The sequence below is a fragment of the Choristoneura fumiferana genome, chromosome 12, assembly GCF_025370935.1.
Source record: "Choristoneura fumiferana chromosome 12, NRCan_CFum_1, whole genome shotgun sequence".
NCBI classification, from domain to species: domain Eukaryota; kingdom Metazoa; phylum Arthropoda; class Insecta; order Lepidoptera; family Tortricidae; genus Choristoneura; species Choristoneura fumiferana.
In genome coordinates this window covers 1,113,548-1,137,357 of record NC_133483.1, presented here as the reverse complement: position 1 = coordinate 1,137,357, position 23,810 = coordinate 1,113,548, and the positions used below count along the sequence as shown (strand labels likewise).

The 23,810-nt window shown below is 36.8% G+C and overlaps 1 protein-coding gene across 3 annotated transcripts in view; it reads right to left on the bottom strand.

Annotated features, from left to right (window-relative positions):
- The window catches only part of LOC141433066 (neurotrophin 1-like), a 28,867-nt gene extending 5,877 nt beyond the window's left edge, over positions 1-22,990 (bottom strand). For 2 of the 3 annotated variants that reach the window (XM_074094885.1, XM_074094886.1), the window contains exons 1-4: positions 22,413-22,990; positions 4,891-5,250; positions 4,162-4,330; positions 1,818-2,031 (exon numbers count right to left, since the gene is read on the bottom strand). In XM_074094885.1, coding sequence (XP_073950986.1) covers positions 1,818-2,031; positions 4,162-4,330; positions 4,891-5,250; positions 22,413-22,877 — 1,208 coding nt within the window. In that variant the 5' untranslated portion in view covers positions 22,878-22,990. The remainder of the gene's footprint in view (positions 1-1,817; positions 2,032-4,161; positions 4,331-4,890; positions 5,251-22,412) is intronic. The other variant, XM_074094887.1, reaches the window with a different exon arrangement.
- Positions 22,991-23,810: the final 820 nt, after the last annotated feature.

Here is a 23,810-nt window from a genome sequence, read left to right as displayed (position 1 = left end):
ATTTAGTAATAGGTATTTATGTTAGATTATGATATAATAAACTCGAAGTTCCACTGATTATTGTCTAAAATAAAAAGGTATAATGATTATTAGGATGTAAAATTGTATGTACATTTTCGAAGTTTCAATAATCGAACTTGCAATTTGTCACTTTGGCGCACCCTTTAGTTTTAATAGTAGTCGCCAAAATGGTAATGAGAAAAAAACCGTAAAAATGATAAATATTTACCCAAAAACTTCTGAACTTGCTTTACTCGTACTTTTCTCAATTTCTAATGACATTTTACAGTTATCACAAGAGCTTATCTTTGCCTTTGCTGGACATTCTCGTGTGATCTAGAGCCACTTTCACAGTCGTCGAAACACTTTTTCATACTGTATCTCACTAATGCTCTTGCGCAATGGTTATTGACCTTATTTAGCTGTTTACCGCACCAAATGAATTATATGCAAATGCGGACAGTTTAAGTGCGTTTTGAGCCTACCAAATTTTAAATTGGAATTCATTCTATGTAGAATTGTTTTTTATTGTTGGTATCACCTTGTAGATTTAAATAATAAATTAGTTACATTGTGGAGTCACCGGCACCAATATCTGCAGCAAAGCGTGCACAAATATCTGAATCTGACACGACACGACTCTATTTCTAGGTTCGGTAGTTCGTGTCAGATATGTTTGCATGCTCCGCTGTGGCAGATATTAATATTAATAATATACCATTTATTTCAGGCAACACGGTACATACAATAAATACTTTAAAGACTAACATACCTACATACAATTTATAACAAAAAAAAATTAAAACGAATTATTTGTTAAACTAAATTAAAATTTAATTAAAACTACCTAATTCATGCAGGTGGCTTTATTTGTTTTGTCTAGTAAAGTAGATACAGTCAAAGTAAGTTTAGTACCTTGTCACTGTATGCTTTCCGACCATTTTATACAAAAAATAGCTGGTTACCCGCGACTTCGTCCGTATAATTCGTTTATCGTTATCCCGCAAGAACTATACAATTTTTCGTTATAAAATCTATCCTATGTCCTTTTCCGGGACTCAAATTATAAATCGATTCAATAGTTTAGACGTGATGAAGTAACAAACATACTTACGAACTTTCTCATTTATAATATTAGTGGGATTCAAACGCGACAGTTGCAGCGACAAGGTAGTAAAGAAAATACAAACTGAGACATTGATGCACAGAAAAACCAGAAAAAGAGACCAGCGCTGGGAATCGAACCCAGGTCCTCAGCAATCCGTGCTGCGTGCTATAACCCCTACACCACAAAAAGTAACAAATAAAATTAGTAACAAATTTGGAGTTGAAATAAAAAATACAAAAAGACTCCAAAAAAACCAATCATAATTTGATTGCTTAGTAGCGACATCTCTTGTCTGGGTGAGCGGTTAGTTCAGAAAAAATGTGACGTCTCTCGATGAGAGCGGAACATAGATGTCGCTAGTGCTGCTGCATAAGTAGCGTAGTATGCATAGCAAAAAAATCGTGTCTAGATTCCTGTCCAGCGGTGGTGTAGGGGTTATAGCACGCAGCACGGATTTCTGAGGACCTAGGTTCGATTCTCAGCGCTGATCTCTTTTTCTGGTTTTTCTGTGCATCCATGTCTCAGTTTGTATTTTCGATATGGTTTCACGGGATACCCGTAAAAGTAACAAATTTGGAGTTGAAAATAAAAAATACAAAAAGACTCCAACAATCATAAGGTAGTAAAGTGTAAACATATCTTTATACTGTTCCTTTTTCTGTACTGTGTTATAATATTAGCAGAATTTTCTTTATTTTGTCACACTTACGTGGGATAGTCCTCACTGTGCAAGCACAGTGAGTTGGTAAACAGCTCACACTTGGCCTGATCTGCCGCTGTTACTGCAGCAGCTGCTGATGCCACTGGTAGTTTCCTCGCAGGAGGTGGCCTCCTCCTGGCCAGGCTGAGGACTGACTCCGTGGTGGTCCGCCGAGGCGGTGGCTTGGGAGGGAAGGTGACTCTTCGGTGACTGATCAGGTTTCCTGAAAGGTTTTGAATATTTAGGATTTTAATTATTTTGTATTTCATTATTGAATCAAGCGTTACCATGCGAAGGTCCATAATGTTCATATCAATGAACTGAAACCATTACTTTGCTCACCCGCGACCTTATGATAGCTATTTTGTATACGTCACGCATACTTTTATAGTTAAGTATTTATGGACCCGATTTTAGAGTAGAACAGGCTTATCTCTTCTAGTGGGTGACGTAAAAGACAACTAAAGGCTTTGATGAAAGAGTGGACGGCAACACTCCGCATGGCCTTCTACTAACTCAGGATTCCAGCTCTGCGGTGTGGAAGGTAAGGGAAAGCCAGCTATTTTTTTAAGAAAGTCGTCGTCAAGGTTCGCGAACAAATCCTCAATCTTGGCAGATAAGTGGATTTGAACTCAACACGGTTGTTGGTCAAACTTTGGAAAATTAATGTTTGTAAAGTATTTTATTGAATAATGTATTTTTCCTATGTAGTTATCCTGATAAGTCGAATTTTGCCAAACATTTGTTGGAATTAAATCATTCTTTATCGGACTCAGATTCGTATGAAGTGTTACATTATTGTGGCAAGGGGTTTCGTCTCGATGTTTTAGAATGCATGGAGATAATTAGATACAACAGTATGGGGTCTATTATTAATGAGCAGGTAAATTTAGTTTCATCTCCCTTGCTACGGCTTGGATCTAATTTCAGCAATGGTAGTTAATAAAACATGCCTTGACAGTAAATAAATAAAAATCAAGGTAGTTTTGAAGCACGGTTAAAAAAAATATTAATAATTTGTGGGTAGTTTTGATTTTGTTTCATAAAATATATGTGGGTACTTGGGGAGTTACAGTGACAAATTAAAGCGGTGGTTGTGGTTCGTTAGTCTAACAACTGGTTGCATGGTGTACGGTTGTGTCACTCTGCAGATGAGCTCTGGTTGAGTTCGAAACGCGTCAGTGTAGTGTGGTGGTGGTGATAGATGGGTTTGTGTGATTTGTGTGTGTTCTTACAGTGTGGAGGTGGAGGAACTGCATGAACATGCGTATTTTGCATAAGCTTAGCTATCTTAAGGTCGCGGATGAGCAAGGAAATTATTTTAGTTCATGTATTTTTATTCCTAAAGGTTTTTAAATATGACAGAAAACTAAACAACTCATAAAATCAAATTATGCATGCGAATGCAATAAATGACGCGATATTTTACCCGTTAAATTACAATTAAGATGCGCATTTTCAAACTGGTGTCAATATTTAGAATAGAAATATTGTAATAAAATAAAAATACCAGCCTTTGATTTGCCAAGTTTCACAATTTTAGTGTTATTTCGCAACTTGGACTGCAACATTCAAAAAGCGAAAATCAAAATAATTATGTAAATTGTTATTACGATTAATAATCGAAAAAATCGAACGAGTCACGTTAAGGGTTCCGTAGTATCAAAAGATGGTCTGGTACCAATCATGGTACGAATAGACATAGAGTAGTGGAGCCTCTTATGGTCTCATAGGCACCTTTTTGTGTACGGAACCCAAAATATAATATTCAAGTTTTTTTGTAGCAAGAAGGTAGCCTAATCCGATGGTAATGCTATTCCTATATTAACTACTTTATGCAAAAAGTTTTTGACTTGATTTTAATACCTTACGCCATACGCAGAGAGTCCGGAAGTCTCATGTATTAGTAGGTGGTTGTACGTAAGATTATCCATGAACATATTTATAGTTAGGAACTTGATTTTCAAGATTTTGAGAAAACTAGTGTCTTTTTTTGGAAACAGCTATTAGTTTATTTTTCACCCGTTGTATGTTAATATAATATATGTGTGCAGTTTAGAAAACGCTCCACTGAGTTTTGTACTTACCAAATACCAACCAACTAATAAGCAACCTGCATTTTAGGCCTCATCTGCAGTTTTCAGGTGAGCTAGAGGTTATCTTTAGGCAGTGTTTAAATTTAACAAAAAAGTTGTTTTTCTTTTTGAGGCTTTTGCGCCTCAAAATGAAAAAATTAACTACATAGTTTTACACACAAGAAAGGCCGCCTTAGCGTCAAATCGTATCGGAGGTAAAGATACACTCCGGGTCGCTCAGCCAGCGGAGTAAGTACTCGTAAGTAAATTTTACCCACCTTTCCTGTCTATAAACCGGTTCAATGCCCTCAGCTTCTCAGCCACAGGCAGATCTTGGGCCAGGGTTTGGTTGGTCGCGTCTGCCATCAGGTCCATGGTGGCATTCTCCACCTTGGCTTTAGCTGTGGAAGGACTAGGAGCCTCTGTTGTTGAAGTTTTTGATGAATTCTGGAAATTAAAAGATGTTAGATGTTATTCCTATTATGACTTTATAAAGCATGATGGATATCAGTGGGTGTGCAATGTTTTTGTGAAAGAATGACTTTAAATCGAGTTCTTTCGCACTTAAGGAGCTTAAAAGTTTCCCCGGTCTGGGTCGTGGCTGGTAATGGGGAGCTTTGAACCGGAAACAATGGAGGAGGAGAGATTTTTATTATTAAAAGTATCTAATGTTAGTGACATGTGTTTGTTCCAAGTATTATATCCTACCTTTTGATGAAGCTAATCTGATAAAGTGCTAATCGTTAGCAAATATTTTTTAGGATGTTTGTTTTGATACGTAATGTAATGTTGTGTTGCAGAAAATAAAGACTTTGTTGCCTCAAAAGATTTAATTTTAATATTATCTATAGTCAATTAAATCGAGCGTTACTTTGCCAATGTTTAGTATAATTGTATTCTTTATTATTTTATTAACTACAGAACTTATTTTCTTTACGATCACTACCATATCTACCTCGACAATATCACGTTCAATTTTGAAATGCAATATTAACCTCTTTACTTACATTATTAACAGTCGTCTTATTAGCTTCTTTAGTGTTTTCTGTAGTGTCTGTATCTGTTTTGTTGACAACAATTGGTCTATTGAATTGTCTTCTCTGTGGTATCCTACGGTATCTCTGTATAGCAGGAGCTTTGGTTGTCGTTGTTGTTGAGTATTCGAATGGTTCGTCGTCGAGTTCAGTGTCTGTGTCGTCGGTGAATGATCGTCTCAGTAGTTGTGCTTGTGGTAAAGTTATTGGTTCTTTGACTTCCCTTGGTTCTTTGCCGGAACGTACGGCTTTGCGTATGAGGTTGGCCATGTCGAGGAGTATAGGGAGCATGAGGTCTGAGGTTGCGTTTGCGTTGCCGAACATTGATCTCACCTGTAATAGAATAATTATATTTATTGTAATGTCTCAATCGTTTTTATATTCATCGCTGTAAAGTAAATTGAGCTTTAATTACAAAAAAATATTTTTAGTGCAAGCTTTTTTGCTGATTGTATTTTTTTTTGTGCTAAATGAATTTAAAGTCACTCCTGTTACTGGAAGTGGGTGAAATTAGGGGTGAAACCTGACTGCATAGTTTGAAGAGTACATCAGAAGTAAGCCTTATATAAAACAGATTACATAGAGAAAAGAAAATACAAGCAATAAAATCAAAGTCAAAATATCTTTATACTATTTAAGCTATAACAAACACTTCATAAAAGTCAAAAAATCTATCACTGGTTCGGGAAACCTCAATTGAGAAAGACCCGGCAAGAAACTCAACAAGTTATATTGGTTTAAAAACAATAAATCTACAATACTATTTAATAACTTACATCACAAGTATTTAACAAAAATACAATTTTAACACAGTAGATCGTTACTTGAAGAAAGGTATCGCCAATGCGTCGCCAAATTGACGTCAGTGATGTGAAGTTTGGTAAAGCTTGTGTGCATTAACTGCAAGATATATCCGAAGATAACTTAACTCGAGGACCTCTTGCTAGGTTTCTTTAAAAATCGCCACCACCCCCATGCCCCTAACCTATCAATTTACCAACTTTTCGCGTCCCTATGTGGCGATTCGTGTGTGTGGCGCTTCGCATGTGTGTGGCATTTTGCATGTGTGTCAATTTGCGTTATAGTTTATTAAGCGTGTAATTGACGCTTTTCTTATTCTCTGGCAAGCCTAACGTTATGTTTACTCCACGATACTTGTCTTTAGTATATAACAAGTATATACTTAAGATTATCTCACCGCCTGCTGCTTCAAGCAATCATTAAGCAGTTAAGAGCGTAATGTATTTCTTTAGATCAACTACCACATTGTACCACTGTAACCTTTACTATTATGTTTAAAACAAATCGAGTGAAAAATTTTATCTCGCCACGGTCATGAGAACTAGGTACTTAGAAATTCTACAAATCTAGGACAAGTATTCAACAAAAACGGGCTGAAGTGACAAAATTCGACTTTATTCTTTAGATAATAATGAAGTTCTTGATAGCATAGTTTTAATTGCGTATTTACATTGAACCTGATTCTTTTAAAGGTCAAATGATACGACCACATTGTTAGTATTGTATTTACATTGTTTTTGGTATTATAATCTAGTTACATTAATTATGCAATTGTGTAGGTACTTGAGTTGTACAGCTGAATGAGTATACAAGCTTTCTAGTAAAGTCGTGCGTCTGAATTTGTATTTGCATGCCAGTTCGAATCCCGAGTAAAAAATATAATCCACAATTCCATTTAATATTATTGAACATCACAAAGTAAATCTCCTTCTCTTAGTCACAACTCTTGACGGAGTGGTTGTGGTGGTTGGTTGCGGATCAGGAAGACAGGAGGATCAGGAGGTTCCTTTGGAAAACTTATTTTCTGTTCGATAACAATCATTGTCAAGTTTTACTTCATAAAATAAAAATAATTGCAGGTGGTAGGACCTTGTGCAAGGTCCGCCCGGATTGCTACCACCATCTTGCTCGCTAATCCTGCCGTGAGGCAGCAGTGCTTGCACTGTTGTGTTTCGGCGTGGAGAGTAAGACAGCCGGTGAAATTACTGGCACTTGAGGTACTCCATCTTAGGCCTCTAGGTTGGCGACGCATCTGCAATACACCTGGTGTTGCAGATGTTTATGGGCGGTGGTATTCTCTTACCATCAGGAGACCCACTTGCTCGTTTGCCTTCCTGTCGTATATAAAAAAAAGTCAAATTCGGTGGAATCTCTAGTGGAAACAACTGAGTGGAGCGAGGAGGGGTAAATGAAGCGTTTCCATTGGTTCCTGGAAAACCCATACTTACCTCGCAACACATCCTCGCAAGCTCTAGTTGAAACACAGTCTTAGGACCTGTTTACCACTTGTCATCATCATCATCATCCCAGCCTATATACGTCCCACTGCAGGGCACAATGAGAGAGCTTGGGAAGTAGTTCCCACGCGGGCCCAGTGCGGATTGGGGACATCACACACACCATTGAATTGCTTCGCAGGTTTGTGCAGGTTTCCTCACGATGTTTTCCTTCGCCGTAAAGCTCGTGGTAAATTTCAAATGTAATTTCGCACATGAATTTCGAAAAACTCAGAGGTGCTTGAGAGGCCATAGGTCAAACCACTCGGCCACCACGGCTTCAATTTTTTACCACTTGTCGACTAACTTTAAGTGTCAGAGAAAAGTAATGCCGTCTTTATTTATTCGGACAAAACAAACAGAGACGGCATCACTGACATCCGTCACTTAAAGTTAGTCGAGCAATGGTGAAACAGGCCCTTAATCGCGAACTATAATTTCTGTCCAATGTAGCCACGCTAGTCATAAATTATAAAAATCATATAAGTCACCAAATGATTGATACTGCGTTTCCGTTAGCATGAATAGCGGACCTGAGGCTGTATTGCCTAACGTTTCCTGCACTCGCGATTGCAATCAAATGACAGTTTTTGTATGCGAAATCTGTCATTTGATTGCGGTCGCGAGCGTCAGAAACGTTAGGCGATAAGGCCCCTGATCGGGATGATATAACCGTTAAGTTCCGATCGCATTATGGCAAACCATAAAACAAGCGAAAGTGCTGACGTAATGTAACACGAAAGCGGCCCAGTACCTTCAACATTTCTCAAGATTAAGATACGTTTTCTCAAAATAATTAAGTTGATAATATTGATTGCAAGTTTAATAACATGTAGGTACACTTAAACAGGTCATTATTAGAGCTTTTATTCCGTATGAATTTCGTGGGCGCATTGTTTGGCGACATGGTAGATGATTCTGTCACAGTTTGCAGGTTATCTTGTAGGAGTTACAAGTTGTCAGAAATCAGAAGTGTTTATTTGCTAGAACACAGTTACAGAGATGTTAGTATATACGAGTAGATAGTTATAGAATTCAATGTATTCAACCTGCATGTGGGCGTGCAAATTATTTAGAGTATAGGAACAATTACAATTAACAATTACAATTGTTATTATTAAGATTGTTATTTTACAGGTGGTAGGACCTTGTGCAAGGACCGCCCGGATTGCTACCACCATCTTGCTCGCTAATCATGTCGTGAAGCAGCAGTGCTTGCACTGTTGTGTTTCGGCGTGGAGAGTAAGACAGCCGGTGAAATTACTGGCACTTGAGTTGCACCCCTGGTGTTGCAGATGTTTATGGGCAGTGGTGAACTCTTACCATCAGGAGACCCACTTGCTCGTTTGCCATCCAGTCGAATAAAAAAAATATATATTATTAAGAATGCCATATAATATAATCAAAGCAATATTTAAAAAAATTACAATTGAAATTATCCTTAATTTTGTGCAGCAATAATATAATAACAATACAGTAAGAAATAAAGGGAGTCACTAGAATAAACAACAAAAAATATAAAATATGACAATTTTGGTCGAGATACATTTTAACGCTATAAAAACATTCATATAACACGCTTTAAAAATAATCTAAAAATACAGCCTATTCATAAAAATGTGACCACGAAAATCAGACGGTTGAAATGCTCGAAAAATAGCCTGAAATAGGTTGCTGATGTGATGTTGTTCGGAGCTTGAAAAATAGTTTGGTTTTCATTTTCTTTCTCATTTGGGTCCCCAAGAAAATGAAGAAAACTGATTGTTCTAGTTATACTATAGGTTTGTGTGTGAGTTTAATTGGCAATGGGTAGGTCACATCATCAGAAGCACTACCGTTAGGTGCACTGCGCGGGCGCATGCCTGCGGGCGCGGGTGCAGTACAATCCGTCACACGCGACGCGCGCAGCTAGCGCTGCTCATACTAAAAATAAAGTTCATACTAAACGGAACCCTTATGGATTCGTCATGTCTGTCTGTCTGTCTGTCCGTCCGTAATAGTCCGTATGTCACGTATGTAACCTCTAAAATAAGAGAATGATAAAACTAAAAAAATACATTCCACTAGTTTTTTAGGGTTCCGTAGCCAAATGGCAAAAAACGGAACCCTTATGGATTCAAAAACAATCTGGAAAAATATATGATGTACATTACCATGCAAACTTCCACCGAAAATTGGTTTGAACGTGATCCAGTAAGTAGTTTTTTTTAATACGTCATAAATCATAAAGTTAAGGAAACTTTTGTATTATGTTACTTGCTGCTACAGAACCCTTCATGGGCGAGTCCGATTCGCACTTGGCCGCTTTTTTTTTCAATAGACGTCCACCCGCTCCGTGAAAACTGCGTCAGCTATACTTCATTTTTTTAGCATTACAAAAAGGAATCTGGACAAGGCTTTTTATTAAAATGTAAATGATCATAATGTCCTTGCTAATTGTTACATATTTGCTGTGACTTATTTTTGAAAAGTCTTTTTTAATAAAAAGACACGTCAAGATCGCTTACCTTCTTTCTAATGCTAAAAAAAATGAAGTCGGCCTTCAGGGTATTTTCAATTTAGGTTTTACGGGATGGCCGTAAAAGTAAAAATTTGGAATTGAAATAAAAAATACAAAAAGATTCCAAAAAACCAATCTTAATTTGATTGCTTAGTAACGATGTCTCTTGTCCGGGTGAGCGGTTAGTTCCAATGGAGTGCCGAAAAAGTTTCTCGATGAGGGCTACGGCATAGATGTCGCTAGCGTCACTTTAGAAACAAACAAGCTGAGATATGAGGTGCATAGGGGAAATTCGTGTCGGTACCGTTGACCATCAGTGGTGTAGCGGTATAGCACGCGGTACGGATTACCGAGGACCTGGGTTCGATTCCCAGTGATGGTCTTATTTTTCTGTTTTTTCTGTGCATCTATATTTCAGTTTGTATTTTCAATTCGGGGCAGGGCAGGGGGTTCACGAGTGGCTACTATAGACTGGAAGATACAAAGCATCCTACTAGGTGGCGGTCCACCTAACTAGATACATAGAAATTTGTACGGAACCCCCCCCTGGTACACACTTAACCAGTTTTATTATCTCAATAGAAAACATTCATAAAACATACATTCCGTCGCAGTCGGAAGCAGATCGCGTGATGCAAGTCTTGAAGGAAATCAATAATGTAATTGGCTTTATTACGCGCAGGAGTTTAATTCGCAGTTGTTTGACTAGCGGGCTTCCTCTGAGACCCGTAATGACTAATTAATAGCAGTGATGTAACTAATGACAGTTCAATAACCTGCACTACAAATGGGTCACTGGCTTGTATTGAAATGTAGAGCCTTATCACACTGGCGATTTGTGGGCGAGTTGAAAGCGAAGCCAGCCCGCAACCATTTTTAACGCAAGCGCACAACGATATCGCCGCGAGCGCACGAGTTAGCTGCGTAGCGCCAAGAACGTCATATTGTTCAGTCTCGTACAATAATAATTGGGTGTCCTCAGCATAAGTTATACGCAGCTAATAACGATATCGCTGCGAGCTCGCAGTGAAATCGTTGCGCGCGCGCGACGAAAGCGTTGCGTTTTTGCTTCGCTTTCAACTTGCCCACAAATGGCAACTATGATAACGCTCCTAGAGACGTCATATTTAGTTTTTAAGTCAATATAACATTTAATATTATCACTCCTAACCAAAAACAATTTTGCGGTGGTGGTATAACCTAGAGATGTGCGAGTCCAAATCCAGTCCAGCGTACATAGAAAAACTTATTAATTTTGTACAATGTTAATAATAATATGACAATGTTTCACAGAGGCGCTCAATAACTTATTTCAGACATGTGTACTGTTGCAGTTGATAAACAAGAACGGTAGTAGCCTAACTGTAAAATCCCGCTTTCTAGTAATTAAATCCACCTAGATTCTGCATTCAGCAACAATGTGGATGTATCACTACATTAAATAGACCAAAACGAAAAGTATCACGTTCCTAGTGCTATCTCATTTCATTTGTTTTCATGGTGATGATGATAACGGTACTTTCATTTGCTCATACTGATGTAAGTAATCGAGAAGGAATCTTACATACGGAGTCAATGTAAATAAAACCGTTTAGTTAGAAAATCAAAAACCCAATTGCCTTGAAAAAACTTTAAATAAAAACGACAAAGGAACAACCAAATCCAGTAGTCTAGAACTCTGTTAGTACGAAGTACCTAACTTAAACTTTAACGTCGGAACCCATTCAAAATCGTGATCATCTCTCAAACTCTTAGTAATAGGTCCCGACTTTCCAAGTGAAGTTACAAAAGACTTGTTTTTTTTTTAAATTTTAATTCACAGATTTTTTAAGGCAGGAAGAAAGTACACTACTCTTTCTAAAAAAGTGGACGCTGACCCAATTCTCACAGCAATTTAAAAAAATCTTATTATAATCTCATCTGATGGAAAGTGCTCCTATGATTGTGAGACTGGCGGGTCACAAAGATTGATATCTTTGTAAAAATAAACTTTGTAACCCAAGTCATCATCATCATCTCAGCCGTAGGATGTCCACTGTTGGACATAGGCCTCCCCCACAGACCTCCAGTTGCTTCGGGTGGCAGCGGCTGCATCCACCGTGAACCCACGGCTTTAACCAGGTCATCCGTCCATCTTGTTGGTGGACGTCCCACGCTGCGCTTGCCGATCCGCGGCCTCCACTTGAGAACTTTTCGGCCCCAACGGCCATCTGTTCTCCGTGCTATATGGCCCGCCCATTGCCACTTCAACGAGCTAATTCGCTTGGCTATATGTCGGTGACCCTTGTTCTTCTACCTATCTCCTCATTTCTGATTCGATCCCGTAGAGAAACCCCAAGCATAGCTCTCTCCATAGCTCGCTGAGCAACTCTGAGCCTATTTATAAGGCCTAAAGTAAAGCACCACGTCTCGGATCCATGGCATCACTAGCAACACACATTGGTTAAAGACTTTCGTCTTAAGGCACTGAGGAATTTTGGACGAAAAGACATTGCGGAGTTTCCCCAAACGCTGCCCATCCGAGTTGGATTCGACGATTGACTTCCTTCTCGAAGTTGGACTTACCTAATTGGACGGTTTGTCTAGGTATACCCAAGTAACTCGCTGAAATATTCCAAATGCATTAAAAAGCACCTTGTATATATTTTTTTGGTTTAAAATTTGCGTGTGAAATAGTAATGCACACACCCAAAAACTTTCACGCTTATAACATTAACAGGATGAACGAATAGTCATGATTTTGGCTGAACTTTTTTTTTCAAAACTTCAAAATACTTATTGACGAATTATCATGCTAATTACCGATTATATGCATACTTAGGCGTAATGAAGCTATAAATGAATAATTTATGTAAAGTGACGACTATGGCCGACATGATTAGAACATGGCATTAATATTAATGTTTAGAGAGAAATAACTGGTCTCCGACCGAGCACGACGGATACAGAATCCGATGACTTCAGTAATTACTCAGACTGCGGAAATAAAAGAAGATATTTTATGAATAGTAACTGTTACTGGTTTATGCATTTATTCACTCATATTCCTGTAAATGAAGTTTGTTCATTTAATTGGAGCTATTTTTGTAGTAGTCGCTCTAATGAAATGACTGATTATTAACGATTTAATACCTCGGAACATACATTAATTATTTTTTTTATATTCGTCTAATCCAGAGGTTTTCAACCGGAGTGCCGCGGCCGCGTATATTTTCAGGTGTGCCGCGATCGAAGCGAAGTGTATGCGATTCGTACAAAAGGTGTCAACGAGACCCTATTAATAAGCCTCCGCTGTTCGTTATGTTATACATATTATGGGTATATGTACTGAACCCTTTATAGGTACTCTACGCGCCAGTCCGACTCGCACTTGGCTATTTTTACTGGTGTGCCGTAAAACTATGATGAACGAAAAGTGTGCCGTTAACACCAAAAGGTTGAAAACGCCTGGACTAATCAAATAAATTACAATATTAGACATCCCTGAGAAGCAACTCTACTGAACAGAGGGTATAGAAAAGACACGGGATGATGGTGATAATAACAAAATGATAGTGACAGAAAACGGAGGTGACATTTATACACGAGCTGGTGACCAAATCAATGAAACAACAACTAAATATTGCTAGCAAGAGATGTAACAACTGTAAGTGGCCAATATGACCACTGAAAAGAATAAAGTGAAGTCCGAGATGAAATTCAAAAATAAACAGTGTTTAAATAACGTTTTAGAGTATGCAAGCAGAAATTAACGAGCCATGGTGTATGTAGTATGTGGTACAATTATTTAATAGTTACCTATAGGTACTGTTACGTAACAGATGAAGGCAAGCATGGTAGACCCTACAGTAACAGTTGTATTTTGAGTTATACAGGTCCACATTCGTAGGTCCATGCGTATGTCTTTCGTGGCTGACTAGAGCGATACGAGAGCCATGTTCGGCAACAAGCCCGACAGGAGAAGTTTGCGGAGATTGGTGCAGAATCGTCTTGATGAGAGCGTGTGAGGGTCAAACATTTTGGTTCAGTGTTATTAGTTTTTTGGCAAAAACGGAACCCTTGATACGTCAAAATGAAGAATTTATTGAATCAGGCGTTACTTTGCGAAGGTTTATATTAAAACTAAAATGAAGTAATATGAATGAGCAAAGAAATTGTTTTAGTTCGTTTAAAATGAAGGACAAAATTTTGTTCTGTACGCATATTATCACATAGGCATTTTATTCAGAAATTTCTCATCCCATCCCAGCTTATATATATCCCACTGCTGAGAACAAGCGTCGCCTCTCAGAAAGAGAAGGCTTGAGCCGTAATTACCCCTCGGTTCCCGTGCCAATAGGGAACTTCGGGAGCTTTCGTCGCTATATTTTCCTGCAAGCGTAAAGCTCGTGAAGTTCAAATATAATTTAGCACATCTATTTCGAAAACGACACTATAACTGTTTTAAGAATAGAATTTTGAATGTATGCGTTTTTTGTTAACTGTTTCATTCTTGTAGTATTTAAAAAATTTTTTTTGACAAAAGAAAATAAAAACATGTAAAGAAAGAAGGAAAGAAATACATCTATTTACAACACAACAATAGACAACACTACACAAGACACAACCATAATTATGGGCAATTTTTAATTTAATTGACGGACTAATAAGAATGTTTTAGGACACAACTTAGTCTATTATCATTCGTTTTAATTTTTGCGGATGTCGAGCCAATTGCATTAATTACAATTTTCCATCTATTACGTGTTCAAACTAATAGGCTTTTCCTCGTCTAATTACGTTTAATCTTTGTCGTGTATTTTATTAATCATGTATTGTTCGAAGTGGCACACTTCCATCCGGCAGATTTCATTCTCTAGATAGAACGGGGACGTTTTTTGTCGCGTTTTCACGCGTAAAATACTCGTTTAAGCCCAGTTTAAACCTGTGAGAAAATCGAGCAAGTTGAGTTACATTGCGAAGCCGTAAAGCGAACAAGTTGCTTAATTTTTTTTGCAGCTCTAAACTTACGTTGAATTGGAGCGGGTGCTTTTGATATATTGATATTTTTTATTCTGAGAGGGTGGCAAACGATTATATGGGTCATCTGATGGGAAATAATCACCACCGTCCATGAGTACCAACAACTCAAGGAGAGTCATTGTTCTGTTGCCGGTTTAAAAAAAATTAAGGCCTTTTCTTGAAAACCCCGATATCGTAGTTGACATTCTACTATAATATCGATATTATTAATTTAATAATTGCTTAAATATAAATAACAGACTGCATTTGTACTGAATTAAGAAACCCCAAATTTTTTATATTTTTTATAACTGCGTCGTTGAACAAACTATAGATTGGCTCAAGCAATGCAATCGTCGACATACAATCAACACTTCAAATCTTCACTTCTTTCCTACATAATGTAGCAACAAATATCACTCACGCGATGTCCTAACGCCTTTTTTCCACCTAATTTCCCGTTCACACAAGTAATTGCAACATTATACGAGAAACGGAAAAGTAAAAAGTGAGTCGTGGGAGCAATTTCATCCAGTGTCGCAAAATAGGTGCACGGTTTTTTAGGCACTGCTGTATTGTTAAGAGTTAACGAGTTTAAAGACGTATGTGCGTATCTACTGCCTTATAACCATAGATGTTATTTTATAGACGTTAGTGTTGAAATTTCAATGCTCCCGAAGGATGTAAAAGATGTTTGGCAATGGGTCGTGTTAATACGCGTTTTCATGTAGAGTTGCAGTACTTCCGAAGCTTGTAGCGGTATATTTACCTTCGTGATTACCGTACCAAGACCGTGCCTATGTTTTATAAAAATTTCTCTTAACATTACTTGTGTTGGATGTTTTAGTTATAATTATACAGGTATCCCTAAATCTAAAAGAACTAACAGAATCTTACCCCCTAATATTATAAATTAGAATTTTTTTGAATTACTCAAATCTCAACCGCTGGGTTCAGGTTATGGAATTTGCTGTGGTTGTTTTAAATGTAAAGTCAATGATGACTATACGTTATGCTAATCCAATTTACGGAAAATGTAAACAAACCGATTTCATCAATATTCTTGTTTAAACACCCACTGGATTGAATTAATAACAGATTTATCTATAATTCGTGTCTTTTAACTAGACTTCTAATCACTTTTTTCACCAAAATTCACTTGATTTCAATATTTAATTTGCATTTGAAAAATCTTCGTCAAAATAAATAATGTAAATTAAATTAAATAAATAATAAATTAAATAAATTAAGTAAATTCTTGAATGAAACTCGTGTATAATCTGTAGTAGCATTGACTTGCGTAGAGATGGTGGAAAATTTTACTTTTTTTAAATCGGTTAATACGCGATTGAATAAGCGATTATTATTTATTTACCTTAAAATTAAAAAAAATACTTAGATACTGCTTTTATAATTGAATAAACAGTCTTTGGAATTAAATCAAGTATTGTAAATAATAAAATAGACAAAAATACTTTGATCTATTCAATTAATAAATTAATCGATTTACGGAACAGATTTTATTTTGCAATAGGTTCTAGATTTTACATCATTAAATGTCTGTGGTCGGGTTAATGGCGTCTTTATTTACCCTTTCTATAAATTTGATTGACATAAACCATACAATTGAATTTTCGGCAATTCCCACGGGAATAACTTTATTTGTTACACTTTTACATAAAAACGGTGGGATTAATTTGAAAGAAATTTGGTACAAAGATAGCTGGACGTCTGGAATAAAACATAGTTTGCTATAATTAGGGTTTGTCATTCTGGAACTGGCTAAAGAAATTAAAAAGCTTAATTTAATCATCTTCTCACAGACGTAACAATAATGGAACAAAATTTCATACTATAATTAATCTCACGGTAGTTTTAAAGCTAACAGCATGCTCTTTCGAATTTCAGATTCGTTCCGTTACATTGCTACGCGTTAGAATTTGCGATGGCAAACTTTACAAAACGCTTAAACCCGTCCAAGGAAGTTTAGTAATCGTATAAAATGGAAAGTACGTCCACTCGTGTCATAATCGATTGACACACGCTTTCCTGTCAGTTATTGTTTTATCTCGGTCATTTTCTAGATTTGTGTCCCATCCTTATGCCATTTGCCTTTGGCGCGGTAGGAAAAAAATGTTTTGGTTTGACATTAGTGAACCGTTGATCGATATTTAAAGTGTACACTATAATGAATACTGAATGGTCTAACAAAAACATTTTTTTCACTTCTCATGCTCGTAAAGTTCGTGTTTATGCTGTATCTAGGCGACATAAAATGACTTTTTATGCTCTAGTGCATAAAATAAAATCTTCGTCTAAGACCAACTTAAGACCAAGGTAATCAGGTGTCAACAGCCACAAACAAAAAAGTTTTAATTTATATAAAACTAAAAATCATTCAAATCAATCATAATAAATGAGTAAAATAAAAAATGGAATGATTATAATAATGCATAAAAAATAAAAGGTACATAGAAAGTGAATCATTGTTCCCACTGTTGCTATTTCATTTCCTCGCCATCGAAGTGAAAAGCAGAGTGTAAAACTCGAGCATTAAACCCATTTTCCCCTCGACGTGTCTATCTACCCTCGCCGTACCAGCTCGGGTGGCTATATGAACGCCTCGGTTAAAATGGCTCGTTTTATGCTCTTGTTGTACAATCTACTATTTTACAAATGATTAGTCGTGCAAATGATTCATTAGGCCCAATGTATTGTACTCCGAAACTGTAAATGTTTCAGGATCTTTGTAAAACTAACCTCACTTAACCTATCCTATAGAGTTCTACACAATGGTCTTAAAATAAATCCTGAATAGTGTACAGTTACAGAATAAAAAGCATTTGGCCAAATGAAACATGAATAATTTGTAAAAAAAGAATAAAAGTGAAATGAAAGGATACCATCAAAATAATAACACATTATTTTGAAAAATACTCAAAGCTACGAGCCCGGGTTTTTAACCCACTATCCACTGCTTGGCAGGCCTTAGGGACAATCCACTAGGCCACCACGGCATCACGATTCTATAACAGCCCCGATAGCGCCCGATTTCGGACATAGGCCTCCTCTCCACTTTTCCAGTCTTGCTTATCGTCTGCCCATCTTTTTGCATCACGATTACTCCCGTTTAAATTTGCAGATTGAGAAGTACTTGTAAATATGACAAAATAACTAAATTTGCAGGCCGTTTATGTTAAAATTAATTATCTAATCTTCAAAAAAGTAAAGACATTTGCAAATCATAGTTGAAAGGTTAATTACTTAGATGATTATGATTAATATCAACGTCGGTGTCGTAATATCATTTTATCGACAAAAGGTCAGTCTTTCTGCAATTTCATCTTCCTATTTAAAAGACTGACCAATGAAGAGGTTTTGGAAAGAGTGGAAGAGAAGAGACCATTAATAGAAACAATAGAGAATCGGAGAGGAAAAATGATTGGTCATCTTATACGACATGATGAGTTCATAAATGTCATCTTAGAAGGAAATGTGGAAGGGAAGCAAAAAGGGGGAGACGGAAAATTGTTATACAAAGCAAATAAAACAGAAGGTAGCCGTCATGTCGTATAAGGAGATTAAGGAGGCAGCTTTGAGTAGGGAGGTGGAGAGCCATTCATCGGCTACACCGACAAGAGTGTAACTCTTAAATAAGGAAGAAGATTTAAAAGAGTCATCTGCTTTGTCTGCTTTAACTGATGCTGAAACGCTAGCACGCACGACACTTCCTCATAATATGGCGTTTTTTCCTTCACGCATGAGGAATTTGGCACGCATGCTACTCTTAGACACCCTAGCAAAGATACTTATGAGCGTAATTACTCCACGACAAGCGAAATTATGCTATTATTCGTACTATCAGATTTACCACAACCATCCAGCCTTTTTAATGTTACAAAAGAATCAAAAAGTCCGACTAATTTAAATAATTTTTCAATGAAAAACTAAAACCGGCCAAGAGCATGTCGGACACGCCCGTAATAGGGTTCCGTAGCCAATACGAAAAAATGAAGTAATATGTTTCTAAGGATTTAGTATTTTATACGGAATATTTCAAGTTCAGGTATATTTTATACCTTAGGCTGCTATTTACTCTTAAACTACTAATAATTCTCAAGACATCTTAACCGCTATAGTTTTCCATGTAAGTTTGATATACTTACTACCATCCTGAATGTTTTCAAATTTTTCCACCCACCTGTTTAGAGGGGGGACGCTCGATTTCAATGAAAATTTGCACTTTAAAGTTGAATATTTTGCAAACAAATCACTGAATCGAAAAATCGTTTTAGCAACTCTGTAATAGTTTTAAAAGACCTATCCAAAGATACCCCACAATACAAGGTTGGATGAGAAATTTAAATAAATAAATAAAAAAATATTTTTATTTTTTATTGTGCCATTTTGTCGGCATAGTTTACACACATTTTCGTGCAAAATTACAGCTTTCAAGCATTGATAGTCCCTGAGCAAAGCAGTGGACGGACAGACAGACAGACAGACATGGCGAAACTATAAGGGTTCCATTTTTGCCATTTTGGCTACCTACGGAACCCTAAAAAGGAAAAATCTATGTAGTCTAGAAATCTGTTAAATAACTTAAATTTCAACAGTCGGGATTCATTCAAAATCATAACGAGCTCAAAAATTCCAAGTAACGGGTCCTGACTGTTGAAGTTTTCGTTTTTAGTTTTAGTTTTTAGTTTTTTACGTTTAGTACTATTATATATTCTGTGGTTTTTTGTTACCTAACAGAGTTCTAGGTTCTAGTTCACTGGACGTGTTTTTCCTTTTTGGTTTTTATTAAAGTTTTTGTTAAGGCTGTCGGTTTTTGACTTTTTTACAAAAATGTTTTACCATGTTTATACCGGGTGTGGCCTGTAATACGAGCAAATAACTAAAACACAGATCATACTCCTCAAACTGAACAACAATAGTTCAGCGACTTTTAAAAATAATTCGTTTTTTAATTTTTATTACACTTTTAAATTTATTCAAAGAAGCAATGTAAAGCAAAATGCTTGATGTTTGTAGCGTGACAGGCGACGTCAGTTGTGTTCTTACTAGGATGGCGTACATTGATAGAAATATTTAATTTGTATGAAAAAAGGAAAATTCAGACTCCATTATTTTAAAAAGTCGCTGAACTAATGTTGTTCAGTTGGACGAGGACGATCTATGTTTTAATTTTTTGCTCGTATTACAGGCCACACCCGTTATTATTTGAAATGAACTAATTATTAGCTTTGATCCGACACTCACATTGCTACAACTAAAAACAAAATCCCATCTACACATTTATTTTCGCAGATGCAATTTTGAAAACATACGAGTTCGAAAAACAGTGCCATGGTTCGAAAACATGCCGTGAGGCAGTCCAATAAAAATGTATGTTTTTCCCCCATATATTTGAAAACTAAATACTGTGTTTGACCGAAATAGTGAAGATAGTGATCAAAAAATTCCTCTAGACGAAAGTGATTCGTATAAAAGGTTTTGGAACTTTTGGAACGGTTTCACTTGTCAACCGGTATTGCAAATATTTGGTAAGATCGCAGCATGTGGCGGATAGTTCTGTTACGCTGTGACTAACAATGAGTAGGTAGGAAGAAGGGTTTTTTATTTTGGAGAATATTTTACGTAATATTTTTATGTTATTGATTAAAAATAAAAATATAAAAAAAATATTAAGACAGGACAGCTCTATTGTTAAGTTCTAGTTTATTATGGATTACTGCAGGTGGTAGGACCATGTGCAAGGTCCGCCTGGATTGCTACCACCATCTTGCTCGCCGCAATCCTGCCGTGAAGCAGCAGTGCTTGCACTGTTGTGTTTCGGCGTGGATAGCAAGACAGCCGGTGAAATTACTGGCACTTGAGGTATCCCATCTTAAACCTCTAGGTTGGCAACGCATCTACAATCCCCCTGGTAAGTGTCTATGGGCGGTGGTGATCTCTTATCATCAGGAGACCCACTTGCTCGTTTGCCATCCAGCCGAATAAAGAAAAAAAAAAACCTTTTATTGTTATAGAGGAGCGGTGTCTCCTGACACAAGCATACTTTTGCTTAATTTAGGCTCCAATCTCGTCTGTAAATCATGTTAAAATACCCAAATTAACTAAATTTTGATTTTGAAATTAACTTTTTAATTTTCATATTAAAAGCGGCTTGCCGCATTACTATGCTGAGTGGATTCCAATTTATGTACTATTCGATGTTCTTTCATTATGTTTTCCTTCTCAATGCATTTTGTATCGAATATGTGTAAATCTCTCTCTCTCTCTCTCTCTCTCTCTCTCTCTCTCTCTCTATAAGATTTTGCATTTTGTTGCTATTTTGTTTCAACAACAACATTACTTTTTACGTTGAGCGCGAATCAATGTAAAATTATGACCGTTAAGAAATAAATTGTTTCTCGTGGTGCATTCGTCCTGATATTGGTGGTCTTTAGGAAAGCGCTGGGAGACTTATAAAATATATGTAAATAGTCCTATATGCAAATAAATTGAATTGATTTACCTACACTTTGTTGGCTTAATTTCAATTACAACGAATACAAGGATTGGTTTTCGAAGAAATATGCCAAAAAAATTCAAAACTGTTTAAAGACAAAGAAAAAAGAGATAGATTTTTTTGACATTCATAAGTGCTTGTTATAGCCTGAATTCAATAAAGAAATTTTGACTTTGACAGTTTTAAGGGAATTCTCACAGAATAGGGAGTTTACAACCGCACGGGTGGGCACAATCTAGTTAACATACAAAATTCATATCATTATATGATTTGTGGCACAATTAATTTTGATGTTGTACCAACCAATACTGAAATCAGAACACAGAAAAAAAGTATGATTATGATCCTGTGATGCGTGCTTTATACAAGCAATTATCATGTAATGTGAAATTTTCAATACCTTTACAATTTATTCCGCGACTATAAATAATTCCTAATGGGAAAACCGTTAAAGTGTTACAAAAATCAGGAAGTACATTTTAATAGTACAATTCAATAGGCACTAGCTCCATAATATTATTATTTAAGTCTAATTTTAAAATTGTGAAAATCTTTTTAATATTTGTTTGACGCAATATCTCAGCCAGTCTTAAAGAATTTTAGCTATTCCTTTATTAAAATTCCTGAATAAGTTCCTGCATGTGTAAGAGTTAGTATGTTTGTCACTTCTTCACAACAGGGCTGCTGGACGAATTCAGATATTATTTGGATAGAGTTCGGGAAAATCATGCACCTAAATCCTAATAGCTTTAAAACTTGAATTTACTACCTTTTAATTAATAACACACTCGAGATTTATGCACGACTTAAATATACCTAAAATTACCCTGACGTTTGATTATAAGTGATAATCGCAATAGTTTAAAACATTTTATTGTTCATCTTTCATTTCGAAAATAATTTTTACTAATTAGTAATTTTACGTAGACGACCTTATTTAACACAATATTTGGCTTATGGCATTATGCCTATTAAAAAAGGAGGACAACATGTTATTAGCACGCCGAAACTGAAGCGGGAAAAAAACACCAACTTGGTGTCTCCAGATTTATCTCACGTCGAAGAAAATGGCAACTGTATGCTTTCCATAACGGGTGCAAAAAGGATATAACTAGCTATTGCCGCATTCAGAGAATATTTTTAAATCGGTTATGTTAATTTATAAAATCAATGTGTTTACCTGTGACAGATTGAGCGGCTGCCGGCCTGGCGGCGTGCTGACCTGGCTGGCAACAAGGGAAGCCAACGCCACCCTCTGGTTCCCAGACATCGCCCTGATGATCGGCAGGATCTGAGCAAACTTGCCAACTTGGTCCTTTCTCTCCAACGCCCTTAACACCGCATCCCTGATCATCCCATCCTTTGCGCGCAACTTATGCGAAGACTTATACGTCTTCACACTCCGCTTCGTCGTCACGTCTTCAAAGTTCTCCAAGGAATCTAGGTTGTACTGTGGCCGATGGGAGTTTGTCACTCCACTCGGCTTCACAATTCTGACGGGGGGTTTCACAAAAGTCTGGTAATGCCGCGACTCCTGCGCCAACATTATCTCTCCAGCCTCATTCGGCGCAAACTCAAAGTCTTGTAAATCATCCTCAGCTGATACAACAACAGCTAACACGAATAAAAGCTTAAGGAACCCCATTTTTGCACTTTTATCAAACTTTATCCATTGTTGCACTACACAGGCACATTATAAATTATGCAATAGAAATCTTGCTCATATGTTCCGATGCGCGCGCAGCTTTCCTCCGTCGCGCGGCGAATGAGCGCGTGAGTCGGCGCGCGCGCACGATCATCTTCGCATATACAGGTGTCAGATTATGCCGGAACTTGGACTTTCACCATCACCGGGTCACCTTTGGGTCACTATTGATAAGTCATTGCGTTTATCAAATATGTGGCTACACTGAAAAGGTGTTACATGACGGCCGAAAAAAACAAGCCAAGAGTGAATCGGACTCGTATGCAAAGTGTTCCGTACCGTAGAGTATTTTTTTAACGAAATAGTTTTTGGTCTTTTTTGGATATACGAGTCGAATATGCTACCAATTGCACCGCGTTGGCACTTGCACTTTTTCGGAATGGGTGGGGAATAAATAGTTACGATAGTTGCGATAGATGGCACTACACGTCATTATTAGCACAGGCAAGTGATTTATGTTTTCAGGTGGGTTGGTTCGGGGCGACACGTAGTGCAGTTCGTTAGCATACTTGGTAGTCAAGAAATGTGGATTCGAATCAAGTCCAGCATACCCGAAAACTTTTTATATTTTAATAATTCTTACATTTTTTGAGCAAACTTCCTGTAAAAAAAATTAAAACGTACCTATTAAAAAGAAATGGATCAATGTTTCTGATCTGAAAAAATATTTTAGATTTTTAACTTAAGTGGACTGAGGCCAATTGGATAATATTGTAAAACACAGGTGCCTGAACAAATATTGAATGTAAATCTGAATAGAATTAGATTTTTAAATAGAAAATATAATTTTATACCTAACATGAACTAAAATTAAAAAAAACACAGAGTATTACTCATTTTTATCGCGGTCAATCATAAATCGAGTATTACCTA